General features: G+C 43.1%; 1 protein-coding gene across 2 annotated transcripts in view; it reads right to left on the bottom strand.

Moving 5' to 3' along the window:
- Window positions 1–27,106, bottom strand: part of ADAMTS17 (ADAM metallopeptidase with thrombospondin type 1 motif 17) — a 177,623-nt gene that overhangs the window by 100,049 nt on the left and 50,468 nt on the right. For both annotated transcript variants that reach the window (XM_048076347.2, XM_048076348.2), the window contains exon 8: window positions 8,955–9,060. In XM_048076347.2, coding sequence (XP_047932304.2) covers window positions 8,955–9,060 — 106 coding nt within the window. The remainder of the gene's footprint in view (window positions 1–8,954; window positions 9,061–27,106) is intronic.

The raw sequence follows: 27,106 nt of genomic DNA, 5'->3' as shown, positions 1-27,106 counted from the left end.
TGACCATAGATGTTCACTATGCTGTTACTTAAGTCTCTCTCACTCATGTGATCACCAGGGAGAGACCTGATATCACACAGGAGCACTGCAAGTCATGGCTTGGTAATAAGAGCACTTTGGAAGTGCTATGTCCAGAGCAATACTGAAATGGAAACCTTTGGAGAGTGGGGATGCCTGGTTGCCTACAAACCTCAAGGTGAAGGCAGCCAAGGTTGCTCTCATATTGTCGAAGAATGTCACAAGAAAAAAAGTAAAAAGCAACTTGAGAAGAGACAGAATTGCTTTGAACGACCTTGGTTTGAACATGTTAATGCGAAGACAAATTTCAGAGAAACAAAAAAGTCTGTTACCTTCATAGGAAGATACCTCTTTAGAAGGTCTTCAGCTGATAGGATGTGTAGCGTGCACATCATTTAACTGATGACAGCTTTCTGGAGACAGCAAATGAGTTTTTCCTCATGGGAGTCTGCCCATCACATTCAGAAGTGATGCATGCAATAATGCATTTTGCAAACTTGGTAAGATTACAAACACCATCAATTTTTTCCAGGTGTGTACTGTAGCACTTAGGGTATAAAAGGAAAATATGATAATTTTTTTTCTAAACAAAACAAGTTTTGTTTTTTTTTATTATTTGAAGAGAAGCCTCGGTACCATAACTGGATTAGTACTGAAAGGCTGTCAACAACAGCAAAATAATGTAGTAAGATGTAAAAATTTATACCCAAAGGAGAGGATGGAAAATGATTAGATGTGAGCTGAGAACACTGAGAACAGTCGTCCTGTTTATTTTGTTTGTCTAGTAACTTCCTCTTGCTGAATTTTATTCCTCAACACAACTGTTGGCCAAGAGGCAGCCAACCTCGTTCCACTACAGTGCTGCCTTGCTCTGACATAATGGCAAAGAGAACCCCATTTTTAGAGGCAACATCATTTCTACTGGCATTGCTGCTGTTGCTGCTGAGTTACCACAGAAGGCTTTCCCCATGACAGTCTGCGATTTATCACCTTCCCCAGCTCTGCAGTCATTTTCACCTGGAACCTGTTGAACTCAGCAGGCCAGGCAGACAGCCTGGGTTACAAGCTATTGGAACCCAACTGCTAGTGGAAAAGTAAATACTTCAGCTAGATTGCTGCCCTTGTATAAAAACAAATGATTATTTGCTAAGTTGCACTTGCAAACCTAATAATCCGTGCGTTGGGGTGTACTGTAGAGGTCACACAATGGGGGCTTGTCCTTTTCCTGTGCTTTGGGTCACTGGGTCCACGAGGCTGTTGCCAGCAAAGCCAATGAAGTATGAAACCAGAAGCCCAGTAGCAGGAAACATATGAAAGATTTGCCAAATCATTACAGCCCAGCTATTAAACACGGCCTTGGCCTACTCAGCAGAATAAGCCTTCAAAAAGAAAGATAGCTGGCAAAGCCACAAAGCTGTTGATTAAATAGAATTGTGCTGTCTGGGAGTTTTCTAAGTAACTGTTGGTTGCCTGTTTGGTGCACTTTTCTTATGTTAAGCAAAGCTGTACGAGATGCTTAAAACCAAAGGAATTAGTGGGTCTGCAACAGAACGTTGCTTCACTCGGGATTGCACAGGCATCTTTCGCAAAGCGCTGAGTAAAACCATAGAAACCCTTGCCCAGAATCCCACAAATGCTGGCCACAGGAGTCCAAAAAGCAACGGGAGGCAGACGTTCCCAAGCCCAGTTCCAACGTGGTTACACTCCAATACTGTAAGTAAACTACCAGGCTTGGAAGATAACATGAGTGGCAAAAGATACACGACAGAGGGGACGGACCCCACCACTACACTACTATGAGCAGGTTTAGTAACTGTACCTGTAAATATCTTGCAGTTTTACACACAATTGAAGTAGAACCAATCACATTATCCATATGGCATATGACACTACTCAAACTTCTCAATTTCTCCTTCACAGCCGTCTTTTTCTCCATTTGATTTCCCCAGAATTTCTGCCATCTCCAAATTCTTTTCAGCTTCTACCAAACGGCTTCACGTCTTTAATCTCACACTAAAACTGATGGTGTGTGAATATCCATGCATGCATCTGTCCTTACTGAAACTACTTGCCCAGCCAAGTTTAATACAACAGCAATATTCTACTTCTGGAATTCAATACAACACAAGAGACCTGAGAAAGTTAATTTATACTGGGCAAACACATGTTCTGTTTAGGGATGCCCCACCACTGCCTCTTCCTCAACATATCAAGTCAAACCATCCATGCTTGCAGAAATTTCCGCTCTTTTTATTTATGTTTAGATCTATATCTATGTTTGCTCTCTGCTTCCTATCATCAAGCTACAAATATTAAGCTACTTAGGTTCACAATATTTTTTTTTGTCTAAACCAGACCTCTCAGCGTGTTACCAAAGTGGAAGAAGCATCTCCTGAAATTTTAGGCTGTACGTAGCCCTCTCTCAAAACCAGAGTATGTTATTAAATAATTGTTTTGACCTGATCATAGTGGTTCTGATGTACAAAGATACATGATGAAATAGACAGTATTTCATTATGTCTGCTTGGAGCTGTACAGAGAAGGGTAACTTAACTGTGAAAATGTGCTTGCAATTATCTGTGGAAGAAGAATGAAAACCTGGGAGGAGGGGAACAAGGGAGCCTGGGAACAGAGAAAGACATTCCACAACAGATTTACAACACAAATGGCAGAAAATAAAATTAGCAACTCCAGGGTGGGTACGGACTGCTGCCAGCATTTTTGGCCAGCCCCAGGGTATGTCTACACGGCAGTCAGTCACTCCCAGGAATCCTGGGACTGCAGCGTGCTGGAACAGCGACATTCTCCTGTGAGATTTAAAACGGGGAGCGCTGGCACTAGCAGAATTTAGCTGGGGTACGTCTGAAACAAACTGCTCAGCGACTCAGGCTGTCTTGGTGCAGCAACATGGTTATTAGCACCTGAGCTTGCCGGAGTAAAGCTTGCATGGGATCGCCTCAGCCTCCAACGGAGGAGGACCCCTGGGATCCAACTGACCTTGATTTCCAGTCCCTCCAAATGCAGCCATGTGAGTTCCAACACATTGTCATCTGCACCGTGGCCAAAGCAGCCACACAAGCTTTTACAAAGGCGCAGAGGGAATTGCACCACAGCTCCCCACGAGACAGAATCTACATCCAAACCACCAGCAGTGCTGTCAGAGAGGTATACACAGTCACAAGACACATGTCCTGTCAGACAGCCACAGGCTGCATCCCTGAGCCATCGCGTAAACAGATACGAACCTCGAGGCCCACAGATGGGCACCTCTTTGCAAGGTCTCTCTGGTAAAACACCGGTGAATTGGAGTAAGAAGCCTGTTGGCAGCGCTGAAACACTACCTTGTGCATTGAAGTTCTGCCTCATTCACAGCACAGACTGGAGGTAGAACTGAAGTTATCCAGATAACCCTGACACCGAGATTTTCATGCTTCCAAATTTTATTCTGCAACTTCAGTGATGTTAGTTTTAGTTCCTGTTGGGAGGTAAGTAGTAATATGGGGACAGACTGCTTCCTGGTCATTAATCAGTATACTTTTGCAATACCAATTAAAGAAAAATATTCCACAGAAATTCAGATCAGGAAGGACCTGCCTGATAAATGTGAGACTAACTCATGCCCCCAGCACACTTCAAACAGCACCTGCAAGGTCTGCATTCTCTTCTCTGCCTGATCTCTCTGTCAGCACCGTAACACTCCAGGACCTTACTGGTTGCTTTGCTCAGGCTTCTAAAAACCAGCTGTTTACAGATGCTTTTAAGAAATTCTTGCGTTTGCCATCATGATAATGCAGATGGTCAAAAGAGTGAGAAAAAGAAGTCCAGATGGGAGCGTTCACGAAAAAATAGGCTGCCTACAACAGTACAGTCACGTATTCAAGACTAGAATACAGTGAGCTGCTCTAAAAAAGAGAGTGCTGGGAGTTCTTTCTTTTAAAACAGCTTCCTAGCTCCAACAAGCTGCAGCTAAATGTTATAATCCCAGGATAAAGTAAGGATTTGTAGCAAAGGTCCCTCCATTTTTATGTCATTTCCAGAACTCTTCCCCTGCACTGTTACCGTGATTTGGCTGGCTCCGTTGCCACTGGCACTGTGCTGTCTGGAATCACAGAGCAGGAACAGAAATGGTTTTGTATCAGCGCACTCTGCAGCGTTACCTGACTCCGGAGATCCGTGTCTGATTTACTCTGGTGGTCCTCAGCTTCCCTATGGAACTTTGCAATTCTCAAATGCATTTGTACACATTGGAGGGGAAGGAGGACGTTAACTTCCTGTCCGGTTCTTACGAAGCATGCTCATACACCTGCACCGCACTGACCTGGATTTGCCAGTGCAAGTTGTCATCGGACTTTTTTCTGTACGAATTTTGTACCTGCTCAAGATGCTTCCTCCTTCAGCCTGCAAGACTTTCACATCCTGCCTTAGAACTATTTCCAGGACGGAACCTCTCTGCTGGGTGCTGCACATGACAGACCAGAGCAGCACGATTTTTCACAAGTCTTTTGGCATAAATATCAGGCCAAAAAGGGAACACCCAGAGACCACTTTTCCTTCATCTGCAATGCCATAGTTGCTCGAGATACACCACAAAGGTCGTACCTAATTACACAGCAAATAATGATGTACCCTGAAGTCATTGTAACCGAGCTATGTCTATCAATACTTAGATGTAAAGCAAATAATCATACTGGACAGAAACCTGCTGGTCCTAAACACTTCTCTTAGCTGATTCCAAATCCAGAGCTCTTTGGTTTGTGCATTATAGGCTTTTTACCTTTGGACTCATTTTTGTCCTCATCTGTTTCAGCTTCAAGTTTGAGGCCATGCGGTTTCAGACTGCTGGCATCGGACTGCATCTTCCTTATTGTTAGTTGATTTTGATCCACTTTCTTAGGGCATCTGACACAGCATGGCTTCCAGCCACACCACCTCAGGCTGTTCTCTCACCATATAGGCAGTGCCAGGTTCCGCTAGCTCATGAATGGGAATCTTCCCTCGCCACCCAAGCCTCCCCCCAGCCCACAAGAGGAAAGCCGAGGCTGTTGAAAGAAACAGGAATGGCAACAAAGCTGGCATTGTTGTCCTGAAAAACCACTGACTACAGCCCACCCGCTTCATTTAGGGGTAACGGATACAAGGATGAATCCCAGCTTTTGTTGAAAAAAAAATCATTTGCCTTTTTCTTTACAGAATGTCTTGAAAATGGTAACAATGGCAGTGCTGTAGGCAAAAAGAGACTGAGGGGAGGGGGAAATGGCACTGTTTTTCTAAAAGTCACAGTTGTTCGGGGTGGTCTTTGGGGTATGAATCTCAGTTCAAGATCACACTGGTGCAGTTCGTGAGGGAGGACAGAAGCACTATTCAGGATCCTGTTGACAACAGTAGGGCATTTTTAAACTCTTATCCTACTAGTCTGAGGAAAGACGAGAGTAAGAAAGTTTTCGACAGATTTAACGGTTTATAATTTGAAAACCTTGGACTTAGGGGTTTTAAGACTTCAGGGACCACAGTGATCACCGTGTCTTCTGGGTAGGTCAGAACACAGTACTCCACCCAGCAGCCTCTGGATAAAAACCAATTAACCGTGGTTACAGTAAAGTGAGTTACTTTAAAAGACATCCACCACTGACCACACTGAACAAGGAGCAATGCCTGCTGAGGATCCTGTTTTATATGGTTAAAAGTTTAAGATTTGTAGCCTAAACGTACAGTGGTCTCTACCCTGTCTGTTTCTTTCTTGTAGCAGCAAATTTTTTGGAAAAATTGCATCTGAATTCCAATGGATGCTCCGTTTGTGTCCACGGACCAGAATTCTCTCTTCAGATTTAAGGATGTAAATACAACAGACAGAAGTTACACCACTCACCTCACAATCAAGCAACAACCACCCTATAAGGTAAACCCACAGATGAATTTTTATAGGATCTATAAGCATCATCCTAGTGGACCTATTTAATGATGTCTCCATGTTTTCAGTGCAGCTGTCCGTAACAGTGTTTTTGCCGAGAGTCCAAGTGACATTAGCCGCAAATTAGGAACTTGACACATCAATTAGTAATCTATTCACTTTTTCCAAAGTCTACATCAGAAACAATCTGTGAACACCAAATTGAGCTTGTGATCTCCAAGGACATTTGTTAGTCTTAGGGAAAGAAGCAATAAATCTCAACTTTTCAACACTACAGAAATCAGCCCTCAATAAAGCTCACCATTATGGTTCTCCAAAATTTATATTTTTGCCCATATGGGTGTAAGTTTGGGTTGGATTTTTTTTTTTAAATAAAGTTTAAGAAAATTGCCTTTAGTTTTCCTTGGCTTTCCTTTTTAAACCTGAAGCTCTTCTCAGCTTCTTCGTCTTTGTCTCTGCACAACTCACAGTCATTTTAAAAACTTCTACCAGTCTGTAGGGGAAGCCTGCACGCAGCCTTTCTACGTGCACAAGACATGCCGCAACAGGTCTGCTCACAGCATCCTGTTGTGGTTCAAAAACAGGTGTCAGGCCCCTCGTTATTCTCCTGATAAGGTCAGTGGGAAGAGTCCTGCTGACTTCAAGGCCAGGAAAGCATCAATAAACTGACCAGACGGAACTAACTATAACTAGGCCACTGGTGGGTGACAGTATACAGGGATGAGTTTGATGCTCAGGGAGAGTGATGACAGGAAGATGGCATTTTTTCCTCTCTTCCTTCTGCACACTGGGGTTTGATTAAGCATGCACATTAAGTGAGGGAAGAGTGGGCAGAAGGGCTAGAGGGCTCACTCCGGATCGTGAAAGAAGTGCAACGCAGCGTGGAATAGGCTAACCTGGAAGAGGTGGTAGCAGAATCCTGACAGCAGCTTCTCTAACCTAACCCAGCTGGCACCTTCCTGGCTCAGGTGCCTTCTCAGGGATACGCTCCCCTGACCTAGAGACCCCAGGTCTCTAGATTGGCTCTTAGAGACCCTCCAAGTCCCTCCATACCCAAGCAACCTTCCTAACCTCTCTTGCTTGAGCCTGTTGCAGCCTCTTTTCTCTGAGAGAAGTGATTCATAAGGCAGTTCCTTTACAAAACACAATCTCCTTTGCCACCTGTCCCTCTCCACCTGCGATCTTTATTTAAGCTCTCCATCTCCCCCCACAACAGGATCTAGGACTCTCCTGAAGCCAAAGCTTCCCTGCACAGTGGTGCACTCAATGTCCAGCCCAAGCCATCCTCTGCCAGCCTCTTCAGACATCTCTTAAGAATAGCTTTCCAAGATGGAGGCAAAGAAAGAAAACCAGCAGAGAACGGACACTGTGCTCTTACCACCGAAACTGTACTTAGGGAAGAAAATGATTTGCTCTTTTCTGCACAGATGGAGAGCTGCATCCGAAAGCATTACATCCCCGATTTGTGTTGTGGATTTTTTGCAAGGCATTATTAGAAGGAAGCTTGACAGCTCTGCTGGGAAACTTGGCAAACGCCACGGCAGACCAGTCTCACTCTTTTACACAGCTGGATTTTCTGCAGCCCAAGTATTTTTCCCTCCTGCTCTTGGCCCATCCAAAGATGAGTGCTGAATTTCCCTTAACATTACCCACAGGTTAATTTGTTATTAAGCTTAGGCTCAGTTTAACATCTTGGCATGCAGTTTAAATAAAACCAAAACCAAATGTCCTTCATTTCTGCTGAAACCACCCTCGGTTTGGCTCAGCTGCCTTTGGTGTCACTGGAGGGTGAACAGGAGATTCATTTTCATCTTGTCATTTCTGGTAGTAACCTAAATATCCTCCATGCAACTCTGAAATACATCGCTATAAAATAATTATTTGTCATGCAATGAGAGTGGCCAGAATCTGAACACGATACATTGGCTCTGACTTAGCTGTCAAATATTTGTTACTGTAGGGAAGAAGGATACAATAGACACATAAACCGTAGGAGTCCAGAAGGGTGCAGACAAAATTTCTGCGCAGCTTCTTACTAAAGAAACAATGGTGGGATTTCCCACCTACCATCCAGAGAGGCTAAAAGAAGGAGCACTTGAAAATCCCATAGGCACAGCCCTTGCCCCTGTATAATCTTGTTCCTGGTCTAATTCTATACATTACACAGCCTAACTGAGACACGGTGCAATCAGAGTGATGTCAATGGAAAGGGAAAAAACCTCGTAAGTATTATGAGTAAGTGCACATTACACTTAGCCTGGAAAGCAGCGAACGTGGATGCTGACCTTTGGGTTAACTCATTAACTGCACTAAGATTATGCAGCAAATGATTCTTCCAGTCGATTCTGTTTTATTCTGCCCATGGAAGATTTACAGGCAGCTTAACAGTCTTCAAAGTCACCTGCAGAAAGTACCTGGTAAGCTCATTCTGTAAATTTCAGTCCGACTATGAATTATCACATCCTTTGCTATTTTTTTCCAGTCAAAGTGTGCTGATCAGCTGTGGTTGAGCTGACAACTCAAGTCATACAATATCTTTCTGTTGATCAAGTGATGATGTTTAAAGGCATTCCCAAAATGCTGATGTTTGATTCCCAAAATGCAGTTCTGTCACTGTAAGTTATTTCACTTGCAGGTGTAAAGTTATTACCAAAGTACTGAACTATTAAAACCCTTGACAGAGACACTTGAACTTTAAAGAAGATTTGGCAAGTTCAAAGATTTTTAAGCTGATGTTGTTTTCCTGGGCCTATTCTAAAGCATAACTTGCAGAATTTGTCTCTAGCTACTAACACCAACCATTTAAGGGAATGAGGCCTTTTCATGCTATTCAAATTCAAACTGCACAGTGGAAAATAGAGGAGGATCAAACAGAAAGTTTTGTGTGTGCTGAAACAGTTATTTACACAAATTTGACAGGTTTATGAAATCATAACAAACATGGTGCACCAGTAATTTCATTTGTATGGCTTTAAACAGAAGTATCCTACAGCGGCATCAGTAAAGAAATGGAAAGACAAGGTCTTACTTGTGCCCAAGTTCGTGTGCAATTGTAAATGCCAGATTGAGACCATTATCTTCAGCAAGTACACATTTTCTCTTGGCACTGCAAACACCTCCCAGGTAAGCAATTCCTGCAACAGAAACACAGAGAACGCGTCCCATCAGAGTTGGTGAAGCAACTCATGCACTCAAAATGTACAACAGTAACCCAACCAAAAGGACAAAAAATGCACCTAGTACGGAGTAGTTTTCATCTGAGTATTTCCTTCTTCATATCATTGAGAAATCAGACCAGGGTTTTAGCAGACAAGAGAAAAATCAAGTTAAGCACAGACACTTTTCACTAGAAAACATATTTCACTGTCCATACAGACTCAAAAACTCACCAAAGCTTGTCTACTAATGCCCTCTACTACAGTATTAGAATATATTGCAAAGTAGCCTTAACAACTACTTAAATGGAGTTGCCCGGATTTTCAGAATAATGTTGATGAGAAGAAATAAAATAATAAAAGCTGATATTCTCTGAAAAGCTCTTCCATTTCCCCTTATTTTCATACCTAAAGAAGACAAGAGTCTTACCACCACTCCTGGTGGTAACTCGGAAGGCCAACATAGGTGGCAGAAGCCTTCTATGACTTTGTGAATTTTAAGACTTGATCCCACAGAAGATTGTGCAGTATTCTCTGGGCCGGTCTGTCTGGGCACCAGAAACAGTTGTAGACTGAAGTCAGAAAGGAATTCAGAAGTTACAGAATGAAACTCCTGCTAAGGAAAAGCAAAAGTTCTTGTATGTCCTTCCTACACCCGGACTGTCCCTGCAGAAGTGCTGCTGTACTTTTTGGACATGTTGTAAGGGCATCCCAGGCCATGCACAGGAGAATTTGCTGCAGAAATTTTGTTTCATCTGCCACCTAGAAATCAGAGTTAAGGCACTGGGAGCTATGCACAAAGATTAAAGACAGAGAAGGAGCCTAAGGATGCCTCTACTTATACAAGTCCTCCACTGCTAAACGGCCAGATGTCAAAAGGCACCCAAACATACCAAGTGTGCACACATAAAACAAGGTTTCCAACCAGCACACAGCAACCTAACTGCTGAGTTCATTCTGCCACTTCACTCATCCTTCTGCCATGCTGGAGAAAGGGCAAGTGTGAAGACCTTTCACAAATGCCTTTCAATTTTTTCAAAGCAGATCTATTTGCTTATCTTTATCAGAAAATGAGATCTATTTCCTCACTGTAACACTGTTCTCACAGAGATGCCGGTAGATCTGCCATTAACGAGTAGACCACCACTGTGCAATGGAGACATGATCTCTTTTCTTTTTTTCTGTCAGAACTGACAAAGTTGTGCTCATCAGGGGGTGAACGGTGTAAAACTTTAGGTCTGGAAGAAGTCCAGTTCTGTTTTTATGAGCTTTGACAACAATATGGACATGAATATCCATTATAAGGGGAATTCTGGATGGAATGAAGGGGTGGGCAATTGCCTTTTAGTTCAGCATTAGCAGCAGAGAGTGAAGGCAGCATAGAAATCAGACACTAACATTTGCTTACTTTAAAAGTGCTGACTGCGGCATGCCAGATTCATACCAGATGCAAAAAATAAAATCAAGATTTAATCTTTTTAAATCAATGACCATAGAAGTCTGAGTTTCATCGCTCTTCTTAGACTGACTCGCTTTTTGCTCTCACTATAGTCACGAGGACGTCAATGAAATGCTCTGGAAGTAACAAGTTACTTTGAGAAAGAGATTGCAACCTCACTCCACATGATAGCCTAATGAACTGGTCAGAGAACAGAATCTCAACTGTTGGTGCCTGCAGGGTGTCCTGAGCTATGAATATGCCTTCTGTTTCTTTTAAAGATCACAAAACATTCCTGGTTGATTCTGAAAGGGAAGCAGATATTTCTCCCGATTTATATCTCCTCATATGCACTCTTATGGTAACTTGTAAATAATAATATCTGCACCAATTACAGCTTTTTGCTTCCAAACCAACTTGGGAGCAGTAATTTCTGGGAATACTTCTGGCAGAAGAAAAAAACAGTTTGGGAAAATGTTAGTGTATTGTAAAACCAATAGCAGAGGGTCTGAGATTAAGAACAACTGCCAGATTTTGGTTAAAGGGAAACAAAAAAAATTGGTATTTGAGTCACAGAAGCTAAAGACGGAAAGGAATGATTTGGTGACTCAGTCGACCCTCTGTTCCCTTAGATTTGTGCCTTTGTGCATTTTTGAGTTCTTAAATCCTCTCCCAGAACGTGTACAGAAACGGGGTGCTTGGAAAGAAGGACCCTTGGTGCCAAACTGCTAATCCGCTCCGTGGCTGCCTCACCACTGGAGCACATTGCATCGCCAAAGGGACAGCGATGGCCCATCAGCTGCTGGTAATCCTGCTCCCTGCTGGTAATCCTGCTCCTTAGCTGTGCGAGAGGAGAAGTAGTGAGGGCTGCTGAGTTTGCCCTCCTCATTAGCTTACACAGCCCAGGCTCTTCCCACAACGGTGTGCTATCACCCTGTGGCACAATTACCATCTACTCCAAAGTCTCTCCGGGAGATCCTTCTGCCTCCTGGGGATGAGGCAAATCCAGCTATGCAATACTGACCCAGCTCCGCTGAAATACACTTCTGATGAATACAGAGGGATATTTTGGTTACCTTTCAGCAGTTTTAGGTACAGCCAACAGCCATGACCAGAGCAGGATTCTGACGAAGTGTTTTGTTCCTACCACTAATCCTGCTTATTCTGCCTTTATCTTCAATTTAACCACTGCCAATTTATCTCTCAGTTGTATTTGACATAAGGGGATATAACTGAGAGGCAACAAAACAGTATTGCATCTGCAGCTCACTGGCCAATCGGGCAAGCCAATTTAGCTTGAAGTGATTCATGCTAATTTCCTTCTGATAAACTTAATAAAATGAGACCGTTTCGATGTTTGCTGGCACTTGGAAATGGAAGGGGGCAGTATTTCCATGTTTCAGAGATGTTGCGTAGGAAAATAGTCCAGAGATCTGGCAATATATTAAAAGAGGTTAAACATCAATTAAAATGTCAAATACATCACGAAGGCCTCAAGCAATAATTCTTCTAAAGTCTCTGTTTAGCGGTTCTAATCCCCACTGAAGCTGACTGGCAATAACGCTGCTCTGTGCTAAAAGCCTCATTGCTCAACGGTGGAAAACGAATGATTAAGGGCTTGTACATTCATCAGCGGCTAAAAACGAAGCAACCGTGGCTCTGTTACAGACTCTTAATCACCTCACTGTTATTAGTTGTTTTCTATGTTTAATGTGAATCCTGTGTGGCCATTTTATAACATCTGCAGTGACCACATTCAAAATCTAGACATTTAAATTTAGTTTACTATTACAATTATTAAAGACATTTGGTGCAGCAGAGCCCAGGGATCAGACAATACAGGAGCAGAAATGGACTGGGCTAAGAAACTTATAATGGTGGAAAAGCAGATGGCAGAAAACTTCGCCGAAGTTGAACTCAGTAAAAAGTCCAGCTTAGGAACTGAGTGCTTATTAGTAAAAGTCATTCTGGAGCAAACTGGTTGTAACAGATTGTTATGACATTATGCTTGCCTCATAAATGTTTCTGAACTACATAATTTGTATCAAAGTATTTCCTAAGACTAGAACTTTTTATTTAAACTAATACATTTTACTATAAATACAAATACAAAATAGCAAATACACTGTTCACCTGCAAACCTAACACAGTTCCTTAGTAAATGCATCCAAACCATTAACATCAATGCAACTGTTCTGTAACGCAGCACCGTCATGCATATAACTGATATGCAGAGAAAAACACACCGTTATGTGACAAGGACAGTAGCCCAACGCCTTGGTAGCTGCGTTAATACGATTTTTTTTTTCTTTATTGGGATGAATGGAAACTGATTTTGCCTCTAAAAATTCGATTTTTATCCGGGCCTTTCAAGTTTGCAAAACTGAAATTGAAACTTCATGAATTCAGACATGCTCATGAAAATCTTGGCATGCGGTGATTCTACCAGGCTGGGAATAACATAAGAGGAACTTCTCTTCACTTGGTAATTTTGCTTCTGGCTCTGTCTGGGAAACAGGTGTGTGAAAATGAAAAAAATGGGAAGAAAGTTGAGCTGCCTTTTTTTTTTTTTAATATATATTGTGCTCGTGCAAATACAGACAGGGGCTTTCTTCGGGGACACAAAGTCCTTATCTTTCCAGATACACTAACTGCCCGCAGTGACCACAAATCTATTTCTAATATTAAAAAAGGTCAAGCAGGAGCATCAGTGGTAGAGGGAGAGGAAAGCCAATTACTATTTTTACTAAGTGTGAGGGTTTTTTCCTTTCTCCCATGAGGAATTGCATAATTACAGTCCGTAACTTCTGTGCTTCGGTTTGAATACGCAAAGCTATCTTTACTTCCACAGCAAACCTTAGGACACAGGCAACTGTGTAAACTCAGATTTATCCAAAAAGTTGTCATACATAAACAGTTTGCAGCTGTTGGCCCTTCTGCCAGCTAATGAGCCCTCTGCTAGCAGTATTTCTAAGGGGAATGATTACATTTATCCTACCAGCTCAGCTCGGCATTAGGATATTACATATTTGCCACAGCAATAGCCAAAGCTGGAAGAAGACAAGTTCTGGTGCATGGGTTCATATTTCATCCTACTCAAAACACTCGAGGCTTCCTTCTGACAACTGTGGAATATTCACTCAGCAAGTGGTTTGTCCAGGTACTCCAGCTTTCAACTCTCTAATGTCTTGTTTTCATTGCACTCCTAATACTTTAATCTCTTCTTTTGCCAGCCACCTCTGGATACAGAACTTTTACTTGATTAAAACTTGGCTAGCTTCCCTCTTCTCAATGTATTTGCTGTTGGGAAGGGAGCCAAACGTGAAGTCCTGAAGTCTGCTTGGCACAGATGGAGACCCGTGTATATCTACATGCACAGAGCAAACCTCCCATTCCCCACCATTCCCAGTTTGGTATTGAGCCGATGTTTTTCTCATCCTCCCACGACTCTTCTCTTTGTGCGGCTCACACATTGCCATCAATTACAACCCTGTAGCCTTCAACATCCTACAAAGGGAAATCCGGAAGTCCTAGAAGAAATTCACACTCTGCCTTTTTGTTTTACTGCGATAATATGTTTGACAGAGGCGCCCTGCCTGTATTTACACATCAAGTCAGTCACCAAGGGAAACTTTCAGTGCTTGTGATATTTAGAAATGAAGAATACTTTTCCTTTCTATAACACTTATATATGAAAAATCCCCAAATTAAAAAAAATGTTAAAAAAGAAGAAACAATTAAACCGCCTTCAACACAATCCCTGTTCCGCAGCTGAATAAACAGAGTTCCCAAGATGTCAGCAGTACCCAGGTGAAAAACAACAGCATCCCTAGCAGGACCCTCTCCGGCATGCACAACACAGAGGCTAAGGTTATTGCCATCACTGTCCTACTGAGCCTCCAGCTCCAAGTTTGGTTTGCAGGGATCATCCAGAAGAAGCTAAGAGGCTGAGCTGTTCCTTCATTTTATGAGAATGTGCTAGTTCAAGGCCAGACATGCAATTTTAGTGGCACAGATTAATTTGGCTTAGTGCTGGATAGTCATTTAGATGCCAATTTCTGTTAATCTTGCAGTAACAACATGGTTTCCATTAGGGTTTAACATTCATGTATGGAAACTGTTTTCCTTAGCAATAATTTTCATTGTCACTGTATTTAATGAAAACCACGCTGGAAACAACGCAGTCATTGCCGATCACCAGTACAGGAATTGCAGTACAACCACACAAAGCACAGGAGACAGCTACAAGCAGGTAGGAAAACAAGTTAACAATCAATGTGATAAATTATTCAGACATTTTTAGAAGAGATTCTGATGCCATGGACCATCCAACGGAACCGATTGCTAGGCACTGCTAGAAATCAGTTACAGCCTATTTCAATTCCCTGCAGGGCAGGAGGTGGCTGAGCTGAATGGAGGACACAGGGCAACATGGGACTGGTACCAACATAACCCTCCACAGAGGAATGGGGAGGGCCTCGGATAACAAGGGAATAGTCCAGGTAGAAGTCCTCAGAAGGAATTTGTAATTCAGCAGAATGTAAGCTGGAATACAGGTGTAGAGGGTGATACAGCTGTATACAACTCCCCTTCTTTTAACTGGTGGAAGAAAAGGGGCTGGAGGAAGCAGTTCCCAGCACTGATTTTTTGAGCACCAGTAAACCCATGCCATTTCTGCAGGGAGAAGATAATCTGGATTCCAAGAGAAATCAAGCAGAAGCCTCCAGCTGAAGCCACGTGACTCTTGCTCCTCTGACACCATATGGCACACGTTTGTTTTCCTACACCGCAGGCCGTTTCCATTCAAGGATTTCAAACTGGTATCCAAGTCCCCATTAATACTCCTCCCAGCCTCAGAAACTGGCAAGTACTGCACCAAATTTACAGAAAGGCGAGCTAAGATACAGTATTCAAATAACTGTTAATACCACACCCAAATTCAGCACTACTTCTGAGAACACACAGCAGACCTTGACTTCCCAGATCTAGGCAACTTGTCACAAACATGCCCCTCATCACAGAATCCCCCTCTTTCTTCGGGAAATCTACCTTACCCTGAATTTCAGCGTGACCTCTATAAAACTCCGCTCCTTGCCTCCAAACCAGCAGGATCTGCTGAGATGCTTTCCCAGAACACGAAGTACTCTGTGGCTAGACACCTTCCCTCCGGGACTGACTGATGTCATGTAGTGCCCAATAAAATCTCTTCTTCCTTGTAACTCTGAAAACACTGTCACTTCCAGTACACACAACTGCTGTCAGAATCCCAAAAGTCCAGCAAGGAAAATAAATAGCTGAACCACACATCGTACTTACTCTCTAAATCTCTCGATTTTCAGCCCATGTATACTGGAAAACTAACAAAAACAATCTCCCCCATATTCACAATGCAAGCTGCGGGTACAACGCAGGTGCTGCTACAGCTGATAGTGTAACGCTCCTCAGAACACCACGTCCTGGCAGCACGAGGAATGAGATACACAACAGCTTTCACAGTGTGAGTACTGGGAATACCCACTGAACTACTGCTATGGCACCCAAGGGTCTACCAGCTGGCCCTGGGTTACATTTCAAACAACCTGGACTGCAACCGTAAGAGCCAGATGCAGACACGTGCCTTAGGCTTTGTGTGATGACTGCAGGCAGATAAACCCAAATCTGAGCCGCGGCACAGCTGAAGCTGCAGGGAGCTGCTCAGGTGAGCCGTTCAGCCCCCACCGAGCTCTGCACAGGAATGTGCTCCACCTGTTTTCAAGCAGATAAGCTCACGCCTAGCTGGGGTTTGTCCATGTGCTCATTCTTCGCCTTGTACCGTGCTACACCTTTCTGATAACAAAGCGGCTCCAGCTCTTCATGTCTGTAAACCTCCAAAGAAGGCAAGATCCTTTAAATCCTCAGAGCTTAAGGGAACTCTTTTGCTATTATCCTTTTCTCCTTGTTTAATTACCCTGCAGGACAGCAATCAATGGAATATGTGAGATCCCATCCCCAGCACGGCCAACTTCCAGCTTTAGTTTCCAGTGTTTCTGCAGGGCTTCTGTGTTTCCCAGGAACCCTCCTGCAGTTTTCGAAGTTTAATGGATGAGTCATTTATCTGCTCCTTTACCGATTAGCCCACACACAGACATTCCCCATGATGTCAAGAGCCTTTTTCTAATGCTACTGGCACTGAATTCACACTCTGCTAATTTGCTGATTTCAGCAGAGTTTCTCCCAGCGAAGCAGCTGCCCGGGCAGTTGACAAGCCCTAGAATCGACACCTCTCGTGCCTTTAGGGGTAACTGTCCTCCCCCAGGTCTACAACAGGAGACTTGGAACTGTATTCTGAACTCAGGAAATGGCTCTACCTACCCAGGCATATAGTTTACACCGATGTCCTGGTTTCAGCTGGCGTAGAGTTCAATTTCTTCCTGGCTGGGCATTAGTCAGGGGGTGGTGAGCAACTGCATTGTGCATCACCTGTTTTGTATATACCTTTAACATAACTGTTATCATTATGTTCCCTTCCTTTTCTGTCCTATTAGACTGTCTTTATCTCAACCCTTGAGTTTTACCTTCTCCTTCCCCCCTTCCCTGATTCTCTCCCGCATCCCACTGGAGCGAGCCAACGGCTGTGAGGTGCTGAGCTGCCTGCCAGGTGCCACAACAACCCGAAAATCAACTCTCTAAGCCTGTCCCCATTTTCCTCCGGGTCTCTTCTCTGACCTCTCAACCACTCCAGCATCACACAGCACACGCCTTTTCTCAGACTCGTGTCACAGATATCCTCCTTCCAAAAGCACGAAGGAAAAGACTTGATGGAACAAAAATGCTGGGAGGCAAGAATCCTCTGGTAGCATGGCAGAAAGGTCTAACCTCCCATGCCACTGGTGACAGGTCACTTCAGGCACCAAGCGAACTGAAGAGAGCTGACATGCTCTAACACCTTTTTGGCCTAGAAGAGGCCCTAACTGAGGCCTACAAAAACAAGCCAGACAGACTGTCAGCGCTGTGTTATGCCAGCAAAGAGCAGATGATGTTCAGAAACCCCGAGAAGTTTGGCATGGGCATCTCTGGAAGCTGTACTCCTTTCCAATGCCATTCAGCAAGGATTTGTGATCACGAGCATATTTACCACGTGGACCATAGCTGGAAAGAAGTACGATGTTCACAGGAACTCCAGGAAAGCTGGATACAAGCATCGTGGTTAGCCTCATAGAACAGATATCCACCGTACATGACAAAGCTATCGCTGATCCTGCCCTGGGACAAAGGAATGCATGGAATGACCACCTGAAGTTCCTTCTAGTCCTCCTTTTCTATGCTCTTACAATAAGCACTGGGATCTAAGACTTCAGCAACGGAGATAAAAAGAAATACCCTGTTTATTCGCCATCTGCTCCTTGTTCAGCGTGACATCTCATATCACGTTAACATTGCTCCTCCCTTTCAGCAAACCATTGCTTCTCTTGATGACAGCACATTAATAAATCCTCTCCATCCAACGTGACATGAGGAGCTGCTTAATTAACTGGAGCAGCGGAAGCAGGGTATCGTCTACGTGTTTACTCTACTTTGATATGCTAACAGCCACATTCCTAAGAGCTTCTCCCACACGCTCCCAGCAACAGGAGCCCAGGCTGCAGCCGAATGCAAATCTCAAACAGGCAAAAACAGTTTCTTTCTACATTCCTGTTTCTACAGTTTAATACAAGGTTGGGGATATTTAGCCCAAATCAAGCCACCATTCCCAAAAGTAGATTCCAAATGCGGGCAGCTAATTCGCCATCTGTTCACAGACATTACCCTGTGCTGAAAGTCTGCATGCTCATACACACACGGAAATACGTGGGCTTAATTACCCCAAGTAAGATATATTACAACAGCTGTGCTCCTGTTGAATAAGAGGAAAGACAGGAGAAGAGCTGGCTAGGTGGGTCTGAAAGGACCCTGGCTGGGGGGAACGGATCGGCTGAATGAGTCAACAAGGAGTGGGGGCAGGTATGCAGAGCTTGGCGTAATTCACATTAGGTGAGCAAGGGAAAAAGACAGATGGAAAGAGATCAGGGAATGAAAGGAGACAACAAAAATGCAGCAAATGGAAATAATAAGGGCTTTCCAGAAGTCTTCAAGAAACGTGATTTTGATCTCATTAACAGCAGTGAGTCACTTCTGTGGGAGGCTTGGGGGGTCAGGGAGGGCAGGAGATAAGATCAGAAGGGAAGATAAGCTCTCTGAGAACTTCTATGGATAGTTAATGCTGGAGAGAAATGGATCTACAGCCCTGGGCCTACGTTTCTGGCATCACAGGTTCCCTTGAGGAAAGGCAGGAGCCAGACTGTAGCAAAGCTTGATGAAGACATGGGAGTATCCAAGGAAGGAGGCCTTTGCCTTACTGTGGCCAAAAAAAAAAAAAGGCATTTAGAATTAGGAAAGGACAGTTGCTAGAACTGGTAAAGAAATAAGTAATGGAAATCTGTGGGATATGAGCTATTGAAAGACAGGGACAGGATGGTACAAGGGTTATCTTGCACCAAAAACAAATGAGATACAGAATTCAGGGGAGATCTCATGTTTTTGAAAAACTACAGGGGTAACTGACCATAAACTCTTAAAAAAAAAAAAAAGAAAGAAAGAAAAAGCCCACCAACAATTTTGAAACCAAACTCTAAATCAGGATTTGGATTCTGGCCCTTGAAATTCAGCCCTGCCTGGGGCTCAGAGGGATTTGGATTTGAATGTCTTCTGTTGGCCTCATTTTGTTAAAAGGATGTAGGCTGCAGTGCAGAGATGAGTCTGCAGGTCCTTTCTACAACCTGCTGTAGACAGAATACAGCAGGATCTTCCCTTCCCAAATCCAATATATGAAAGACAGGCAATCTGTCAAGGCAACAGGAGGACTCAGGACTGGATTCAGGATTTGTGGAGAAAACTGAGCCATGTCTCTCACCTGCTGGATTGCTTGACAAAATGAAAAAGCTGCACCTGCTCATCTTCTAACCAGCCTTTATACATCTCACCCTTCACTTTCTCAGGTGTTATTAAAACCCAGAATGTTTCCAACATTTCAGTATTTTCATTTTGACCTTTCCTATTCGGTGGAAAAAGCCTCAACTCAAGAATTCTTCCTTCTCCCTGAAGCTGCATCTTTCAGGAAATAACTCACTGCAAGAAAAAAACCACACAACTTCACCATCAGAAGGGAAAGTGCTCCAGGGCTACCACAGCACATGCTCACCATGCCGCCACATGCGTTATCAGTGTTACTTCATCAATATCCATCCTGTTTCTCAAAGAACTTCACCATATGAAGGTTAGATTCTTCCAAGAAATCAAAAAAAAGAAAAACTACCAACAACCCTGGCATTGGCTGCAATAGCTGCAGCTTTGCAAATTGTGTAGGGCTCCAAAACCAGCTCTCAGGCTGTTTTCATTTTGCTTTTTCAGATGAGCTCTGCAACCTCCAGTTTTGAATCTGTCAGTTTGTTCCTATAACTCATCTGAGCCATCTGCTTCAACGCAGGGCCTGAATTCAGACAGAACGAAGGGGAATGAAGACCAAATCAGAGCTTTTAATGAGACTGCTTAACAAAGAGGAACATGGAATTCAGCAGCAGGGATCCTGGAGCCTTCGAATTCCTCAGTATCTCCCTTCCAGAATGAAGAGACAAGGTCAGACTTGGCACTAAGTCAGAAAAAATATTTGGAGTCTCTGTACCAAACAGCATCTGCTTTAAGAGCTAACAGTCAGGGTCCAGCGTTCGGTTCCAGTTGTTCTTTCTTGCAATTGCAAACACCAAGAAACTCGTGAAGCTATTCAAATAAATCAAAAGATACTTTTAACAGTTTCAAAAGCTTTACTGTCCACGCAGCCGTCTCAGCTTGCCGTCACATCGGTGAGGGGACAGGGTCACGAGCAGGGATGAGTCCTGCAGTCACATTAAACAACACTCAGCAACGTACGACGAACGATGTTTCCGTGTCTGGAGAGTTTCAGCACAGCCTGCTGAACCGGGCAGTTCTGGGGATGGCTGAACACCTGTGCTGCTGATGAATGGCATTCTTCCACGGCGCTCAATTAAATTCTTTCCATGTTCTTAAAGAATGACTAAGCAATTGTTACTCTCAAAAAGTGAATGAATCTATACTTTTGAAACATGTTAATATTTAATGTGTATTTTATTTTTAGGCACTGTATGCGTGTCAAGCTGTTCTCTTGGCAAAATAAGAGCAGCTCAGGCAACTAGCAGAGCTGGCCAGCAGAATGGGATGATTCACAGTAATCAAACTTTGAACAGATGCTTTTCCAAATTGCTTCTGTGATACTTCTCAATTACAGCTCCTACATCCTGACTTACAGAGTTGTCTAAGCTCCTGGCTTCACTTTGTCAAGCTGCCAGCCAACACAAGCATTGATAAACTTATTTAGCAGCTCTCGGTTCATGGTTCAGCCCTTCTGTTTTAATTCTTTGCTGAGTGCTGATTGAACCTCACAGCCTGCTTGACCTGAGAAAACTGACAAATCCGGGGTTTGTGCCTGATAATGATAATGGGGTTGAGTTACTTTGCTGAAGTCAGAACTTGGGCTGAAAAGCTTGTACCACACAGGAGAACGAAGCTTGTCTGTAATATCTCAGCACCGGCTATTTGTTCTGCTGCCAGGACGAGGGAGAGAACACGATCCCTTCACACCAGTGGACAGGAAGAGACTAAATGAGCACCCCAGCTCTGTTTCTCTCCCCACGCAGTACCACGGTCAGCGTATTTGTTCTGGAAGAGCAAGATAGCATGGTGCAAGGGGAGGTGACAAAACAAACAAACCCTCACTGCAAAATCAATGACGATTTCCCACACATTTGCACTTGGGGATTCTGATGTATGTGTTAGGTGATGCAGTCTTTCCTTCGGTAGCCGTGTAGGGAGGGGGTTTTCTCCTCTACTCAGCTTCCTCTCAGAAATCTTCAAAAATCCTAATATTTCTGAGATGCATATCTTCAAATCTGGCTCAAACTGGCCAATGGATTAAAAAGCTATTGGGGAAAGGCTGTCAGGGGGACAGTCAGATGCAGCACCAAGCACACATGCTCCATGCAACTCACCAAATCAATTACAAGGATTCAACCTGAAGTGCCCTCCTCTAGATTCCCAGAGCTGCCTGATCTGACTTCCACTCCACAAAAGAATAAGGACCCACAGGTGCTTCAGGTAGCTACAAACACATCACTGCACCCTCCTGATGGAGGGGAAACAGCAGCTAACTTCAGAGGTAATGTAGCTGGAGATATTTATAGCATATCCTTCATCTAGTTTCTTTAGTGCCTCTTTCTCTGAATTACTCAAAAATAAAATGCCACTTTTAAAGAACTTAGTAACACAAGCTAGAGAGAAATTTTCACCAAGAAAAAGGCCAGCATGGGCTTTTCTCACACTTAATAAAAAGAAACCTCTCTTGTTCAAACTCAAGCTCCTTGTGAAAGAAAACACAAATCTGGATGAATTCTGCTGAGCAACTTGCAATGACTGACAGCAGCCAGGAGAGTCCCTGGTGCCTCTCAGACACAAGTCAAGGCACAGCCACAGTCCTGAGGCCTTTACAGGCTGAATTCAGATAGGGCAGTACACGAGGCTCAGAGGGGGACTGCACCTGCATGCTTGGGTTATTGCTCTAGGTGTTTGCGCTAAACTACCAGGAGTGACAAAAGGAGAACTGCCTCTTCTAGCCTCACATGCTTCTAAATAAAACACCCTTGGGAAGTGCAGAAGCTCCTGTATTCTTCTACACTATGTGGGTGACATTTCCACTCCGGAATCAAATTGGTGTGCTCCTGTTTGGAAACTATGTGCTGAATCTGCACCGTGGCTCACAGGGGGGTTCTCAGCTGTCAAGCTCCGTTCTGTGAGTAGCTTGTGGGGAGAATTTGTGCTGGTAACAGCTGTGCTTTCCAGCTAAGCAGATACTGCATTGTTGTACAAGCCTGCTTTGGTGCCCAGTGGCAGTGGCCTCTGTCAGCTGCCATGTAACAAGATTCATTTCCCAACAAAGCCACCAGATTAATGACGGCGTAAACAGCTTCATGGCATGCACAAAATAACACGAGGAATATGTATTACTTCCGATGGAATCGTACCAGCTATCATAACCACCACGGACTTGGTCAAAATCCTACTGAAATCAACAGGAGTATTACCCCTGGCTGTGGAGAGGGAGCATTAAGCCACTTTTTGGCTTCCTGTACTTAATGCCCATCCGCAGAAGGCTGGTCTTTGTCTTCTTTTACTTCCAGTAAAGCCAGAAAGCCTTTTACTTCATTGTTTAGACCACGTTATGGCTCAAAGACACCAGAGCATGACTGAGCATTCTGCATCTCTGTAAACATACCCGTTCATTGAACAAATATGGACTACAGCTTTCCCATAGTTAAAAATGCCACAAGCAAAAAAGATAAAGATAAAAACAGAAAAGATAAGCTGTTCTGAGATATTCAGTCAAAGGTTATCACTTCTAAAACCTACTGTACTGAATGGCGGCCCCAAAGACATGAGGCACCCAAACGCTATTATACACTTCTGATTGGTAGATATGATTTCTTAGCAAAGACAACTGCACAGGAAAGATATTAAAATCTTGATTTACCACAGCATGCTAGCTGATGCAACTTTCTTAAGCGTCTGACCTACATAAAAGTAAAAAAGAATTAATTCTTATATTTAAGGCCAGCATTCAGTTTGGTTCACAGCAATTCAGCTGGTAAGAACAGCTCCGTGACCAGTGCTGCTTTGTTGAAATCCAAGTCGACAATGTTTCCACAGAACTGATCAGGAGTCCAGCCACAGGGCAAGACAGGCATAGTCACGAATTTTCATCCGTACTTGGAACCCTGCAAGAGCAATGCAGAGACAGTACCTCTCTCTGACCTTCTCTCTCTGGCACTGCTAGAAAAGCAGACAAATTTAGGCAACTTAGACAAGATAGAAAATATAAATCTGTCTGGAGGTTTCCTAAACAGAGATATAAAACACAAATTCTAAATAGAAATCTAATTTCAGTCTTCTACCTTTGCGTCATTTTAAGAATGATTAAGTCTGGTTAGACTGATGGCCTCGTTTTAGAGCAACAGTTTAACCTTCCAATAAATAAAAACATCCATTCAGAATTTCCTCACTTACTCGCTACTGTTTACTTATAAATAGCTTCAGTGTTTACTCTGTTTGTCTACTACAGAACAAATATTGCTGCACATGCTAGAGCTTGATGGATGACATTAGTAAAACCAACAAGCAAACGCTCAGCAGAACATTAGTGTGTACCCAGCAGTCTAATTATGGCCAGACAGAGCCTTAATGCAAACAGATCAGTCAAAATGGCTACACAAAAATGTATGACACAACTACACAAAGCCAACAAATATCTTTAACCTGCTGACTGCTCATGATCACTAATTAAAGTAGAAATAAAAAGCTAATTCCAAGCTAAGCAAACACAGAAATCCTTAGCATTCTATAAATCATGCTGAAAGAATACAGGAGGAGAAAGATATTTGATGGGCTGGGTCAAGGATTTTTTATTTTAAAGGTTTAATGCATTTCTATCAGCTGATTGAAAAGGTAAAAAAGAAAGAAAGAAAACTTGTCACTAACTCAAACACCTTATCGGCTGTAGGACACTGAATATGAATTTTTAAAGTGTATAGATGTAAAGGAGAACCCTCGTGTCCAAATAAATATATTCATGTATATACAATCTGTCCTTTAAATCACTGGAATTTTATTTGGACACGAGGGTTCTCCTACACATGTATGTACAGGAGACAGATATGACACAGACACCTCAGTGAGAAGTAGGCCAGTTATCTCCTATAGTGGCCTGTCTTCTCTTAACTAATTCATCCTTTTCATCCAAATGACTTTTCTATTTCTACTTGCACCACCTATTGAAGGAAGGTTAACTCCTTGTTCACTCACACATTCATGATCTACCATTCAATAAACCGCAGGATTCGGTCACTGCACTGACATACAAAACCCTTGACCAAAAGTCAAGATATATGATGAAAAAAGACAACATGGTGAAATACCTTGGATTTTTATTTATATAGCATGATTTTTCAGGTATAGGATACCCATATAAATTTGCATTAAAATTTAAAGTCACTTCCTCTGGGGGCAACAGAGCATTCAGATCACTTTGCTATATATTTTTTAAAATTTAATTTATATATATATATCACGCCCTATTTGAGACTTCAGTAGATGAAATTTACCCACTTTTTCATTTACAACTATAGCACAAAACATTCACAGCTGATCAGCATAGGGTCAGGAAACTACTAAATACAATTATATTGCTTACACTTTGCTACACTGTAACCATCACTCAAGTGTGGAGGAGAACCTCTAAAAACAAGACTGTTTTTAGGTGATTAAATACAGCTGTGATCACAGATCCTGAAGCAGTCATTTTCTTCCACCCCTCAGTTTTGCTGATCTGTGAATGCAGCACAAATCTAACTTGAGGTGTGATGCCCCTGTAAAATACTGATTTTGTCAGCAGAGGTGCTATTTTCTAACACACAATGGCGAAACATTGTCTATGCATCCTTTGGTCTGCTCAAAATTTAATCACCTCTCCCACAGCACCTGCCATTAACATTCAGAAGCCATGTAGTGAGCTCGTACCGGAGCATAGCTGGAGCACAGTTCCTACCGCATTCTCACCACGCTGGTCAACACAAAAGGTTTTCCGTGGTGCACAGTCCTGTTACGTGACCAATTCCTATTTGCATTATGTGTAGCACAATCACAACTGAAAGACTTGGAGCTTGTGCTGGGGCACTGGAAAGGCCCAGGAGAATTTAAAAAAAGAAAAAAAAAAGTTCCAAGGACTTAAACAGACTTTCAACCTACCGAGTGCTCTCAGAGTAGCAAAATCCTCTCATGATCAGACAACCCACAAAACAGGCTGGGAGTGATACTGCACTATACCAGGTCTGTTTTGAAAAAACAAATGAAAATCAGTGCAGGTCAAGCTTCCTTCTGTGGGAGAGGTTATTTTATATTATATTGTTGTATTTTGCTTGTATTTTATGCAAACTTCCCAGTGCTGCTTTCTTGGTTATCACTAGTAAAATCTCATCTCCGCATTACTTAAAACCTGCTCTCAAAATTGCATTTAGTCTTGGCAGCTGCAAAACAAAAGAAATGTAAAAGTACAGTAGGCAACTGTCCTTCATTTCCCTCCTCTACTCTTACATATCCCGTGTGCAACTGGAATGCTTCTATTTGATTATCCAGTGGAGCAAACGCTACAATGAATGCAATCATGCCTTATTACCCTATGTGTCTGTAGCCTACTGCACAGCTATGTGCAGATGTTTTTACACAGCTTGGTTTTCTAGCTACAGGGTCTATAAAACAATAGAAACTATCCAAAATGTTTTCAAGCCAGCAAAGGATAAAGGCACTGAAAAGCAGTCAGTTGGATAAAAGCCATCTCTGTCTGACAGGAGGAGAAGAAAAACCTCAGAGGTTTTTCAATTATAAATGCACCAGCTTTCTTAAACAATATGCGGCCACAGTCTGCAGCTGAATGACCAGGCTGGAATGTGTGAACAGAGGTAAAAACAAAGACACAGGCAGTGGAACAAAGAAACACAAACCTCTGGCCTGTAGAAGGGCTGAATCATTATTTTACTGACCTCAAGAACTGGGTGCTGCCCAAAGAACCGGAGCTTCCACTGGGAAAGCCTGAGAAGAGCTAGCATTGCCTCCAGCTGAGGGGCCTTGACTGAGACTCGAGCCGTGGGTTACTTCCAGCCAGCTCTGTCCTTTAAAACGCGCCTTCACATCTGCAGGCTTCACTTCCTCTGTGCAATGGCGACAACAGCTCTGATCTCTTTACTAAGGAGCTTTTAAGTTTTTTTAATAAACAAACAAAAAACAACAACAAAAACTATGTATGTTTAATATCACAGGTGTACCAGGGAGGCACCATGAATTAACGGGTAAGGCACTGGATTGCAAGTCAAGATGTGCACAATCTGTTTGTTCCCTGCCCTTGGGTAAGAACCAACGGGCAAACACGCTCTCATGACTCCCATGTTCTCTCTGCCACCTAGTCTGAAGGGTTGTCATGGCAGAAAACCCCGTTTTCTGCTACAGAGAAGCCTGTGTTGGCATTTCTAGCACAGGTAACAACAGCAAGCGATGGGTTATTTATATGGTACTGAACAGCAGGTTTGGCACTGTAGAAAACGAATGTTATTTCTCATTCCACAGCCTTCTATTATAAAAGAGAAAGAAGAAAGTAGGATGAGCTATGAAAGCAGAAGAGATTATTTTATTTGCTTAATGTTCATTCTTGCAAGAATTCCCCAGAGGAACAAGTCCTCAGCAATGGAAGTGATAGAGCTGGGGTGTGAAGCTGGTGAAGCAGTGCAGAGAGCACGTAAAGCTTGCAGTATGCAAATCTCCATTTACATGGAAGAGGTGACAGATGACAGCAGAAATACTAGAAACCCCGAAAGACAGAAGTCGTCTGTCTCAGACCTAACATACTGAGGTTGTTCTGCTCATGTCTGCCTCAAAGACTTCTCGGCTTCACACACACAG

Source organism: Anser cygnoides, chromosome 11 (assembly GCF_040182565.1).
Source record: "Anser cygnoides isolate HZ-2024a breed goose chromosome 11, Taihu_goose_T2T_genome, whole genome shotgun sequence".
In the NCBI taxonomy this organism is placed as follows: Eukaryota; Metazoa; Chordata; class Aves; order Anseriformes; family Anatidae; genus Anser; species Anser cygnoides.
The sequence above is the reverse complement of the archived record's forward strand: the minus strand, read 5'-3'. Positions and strand labels throughout refer to the sequence as shown.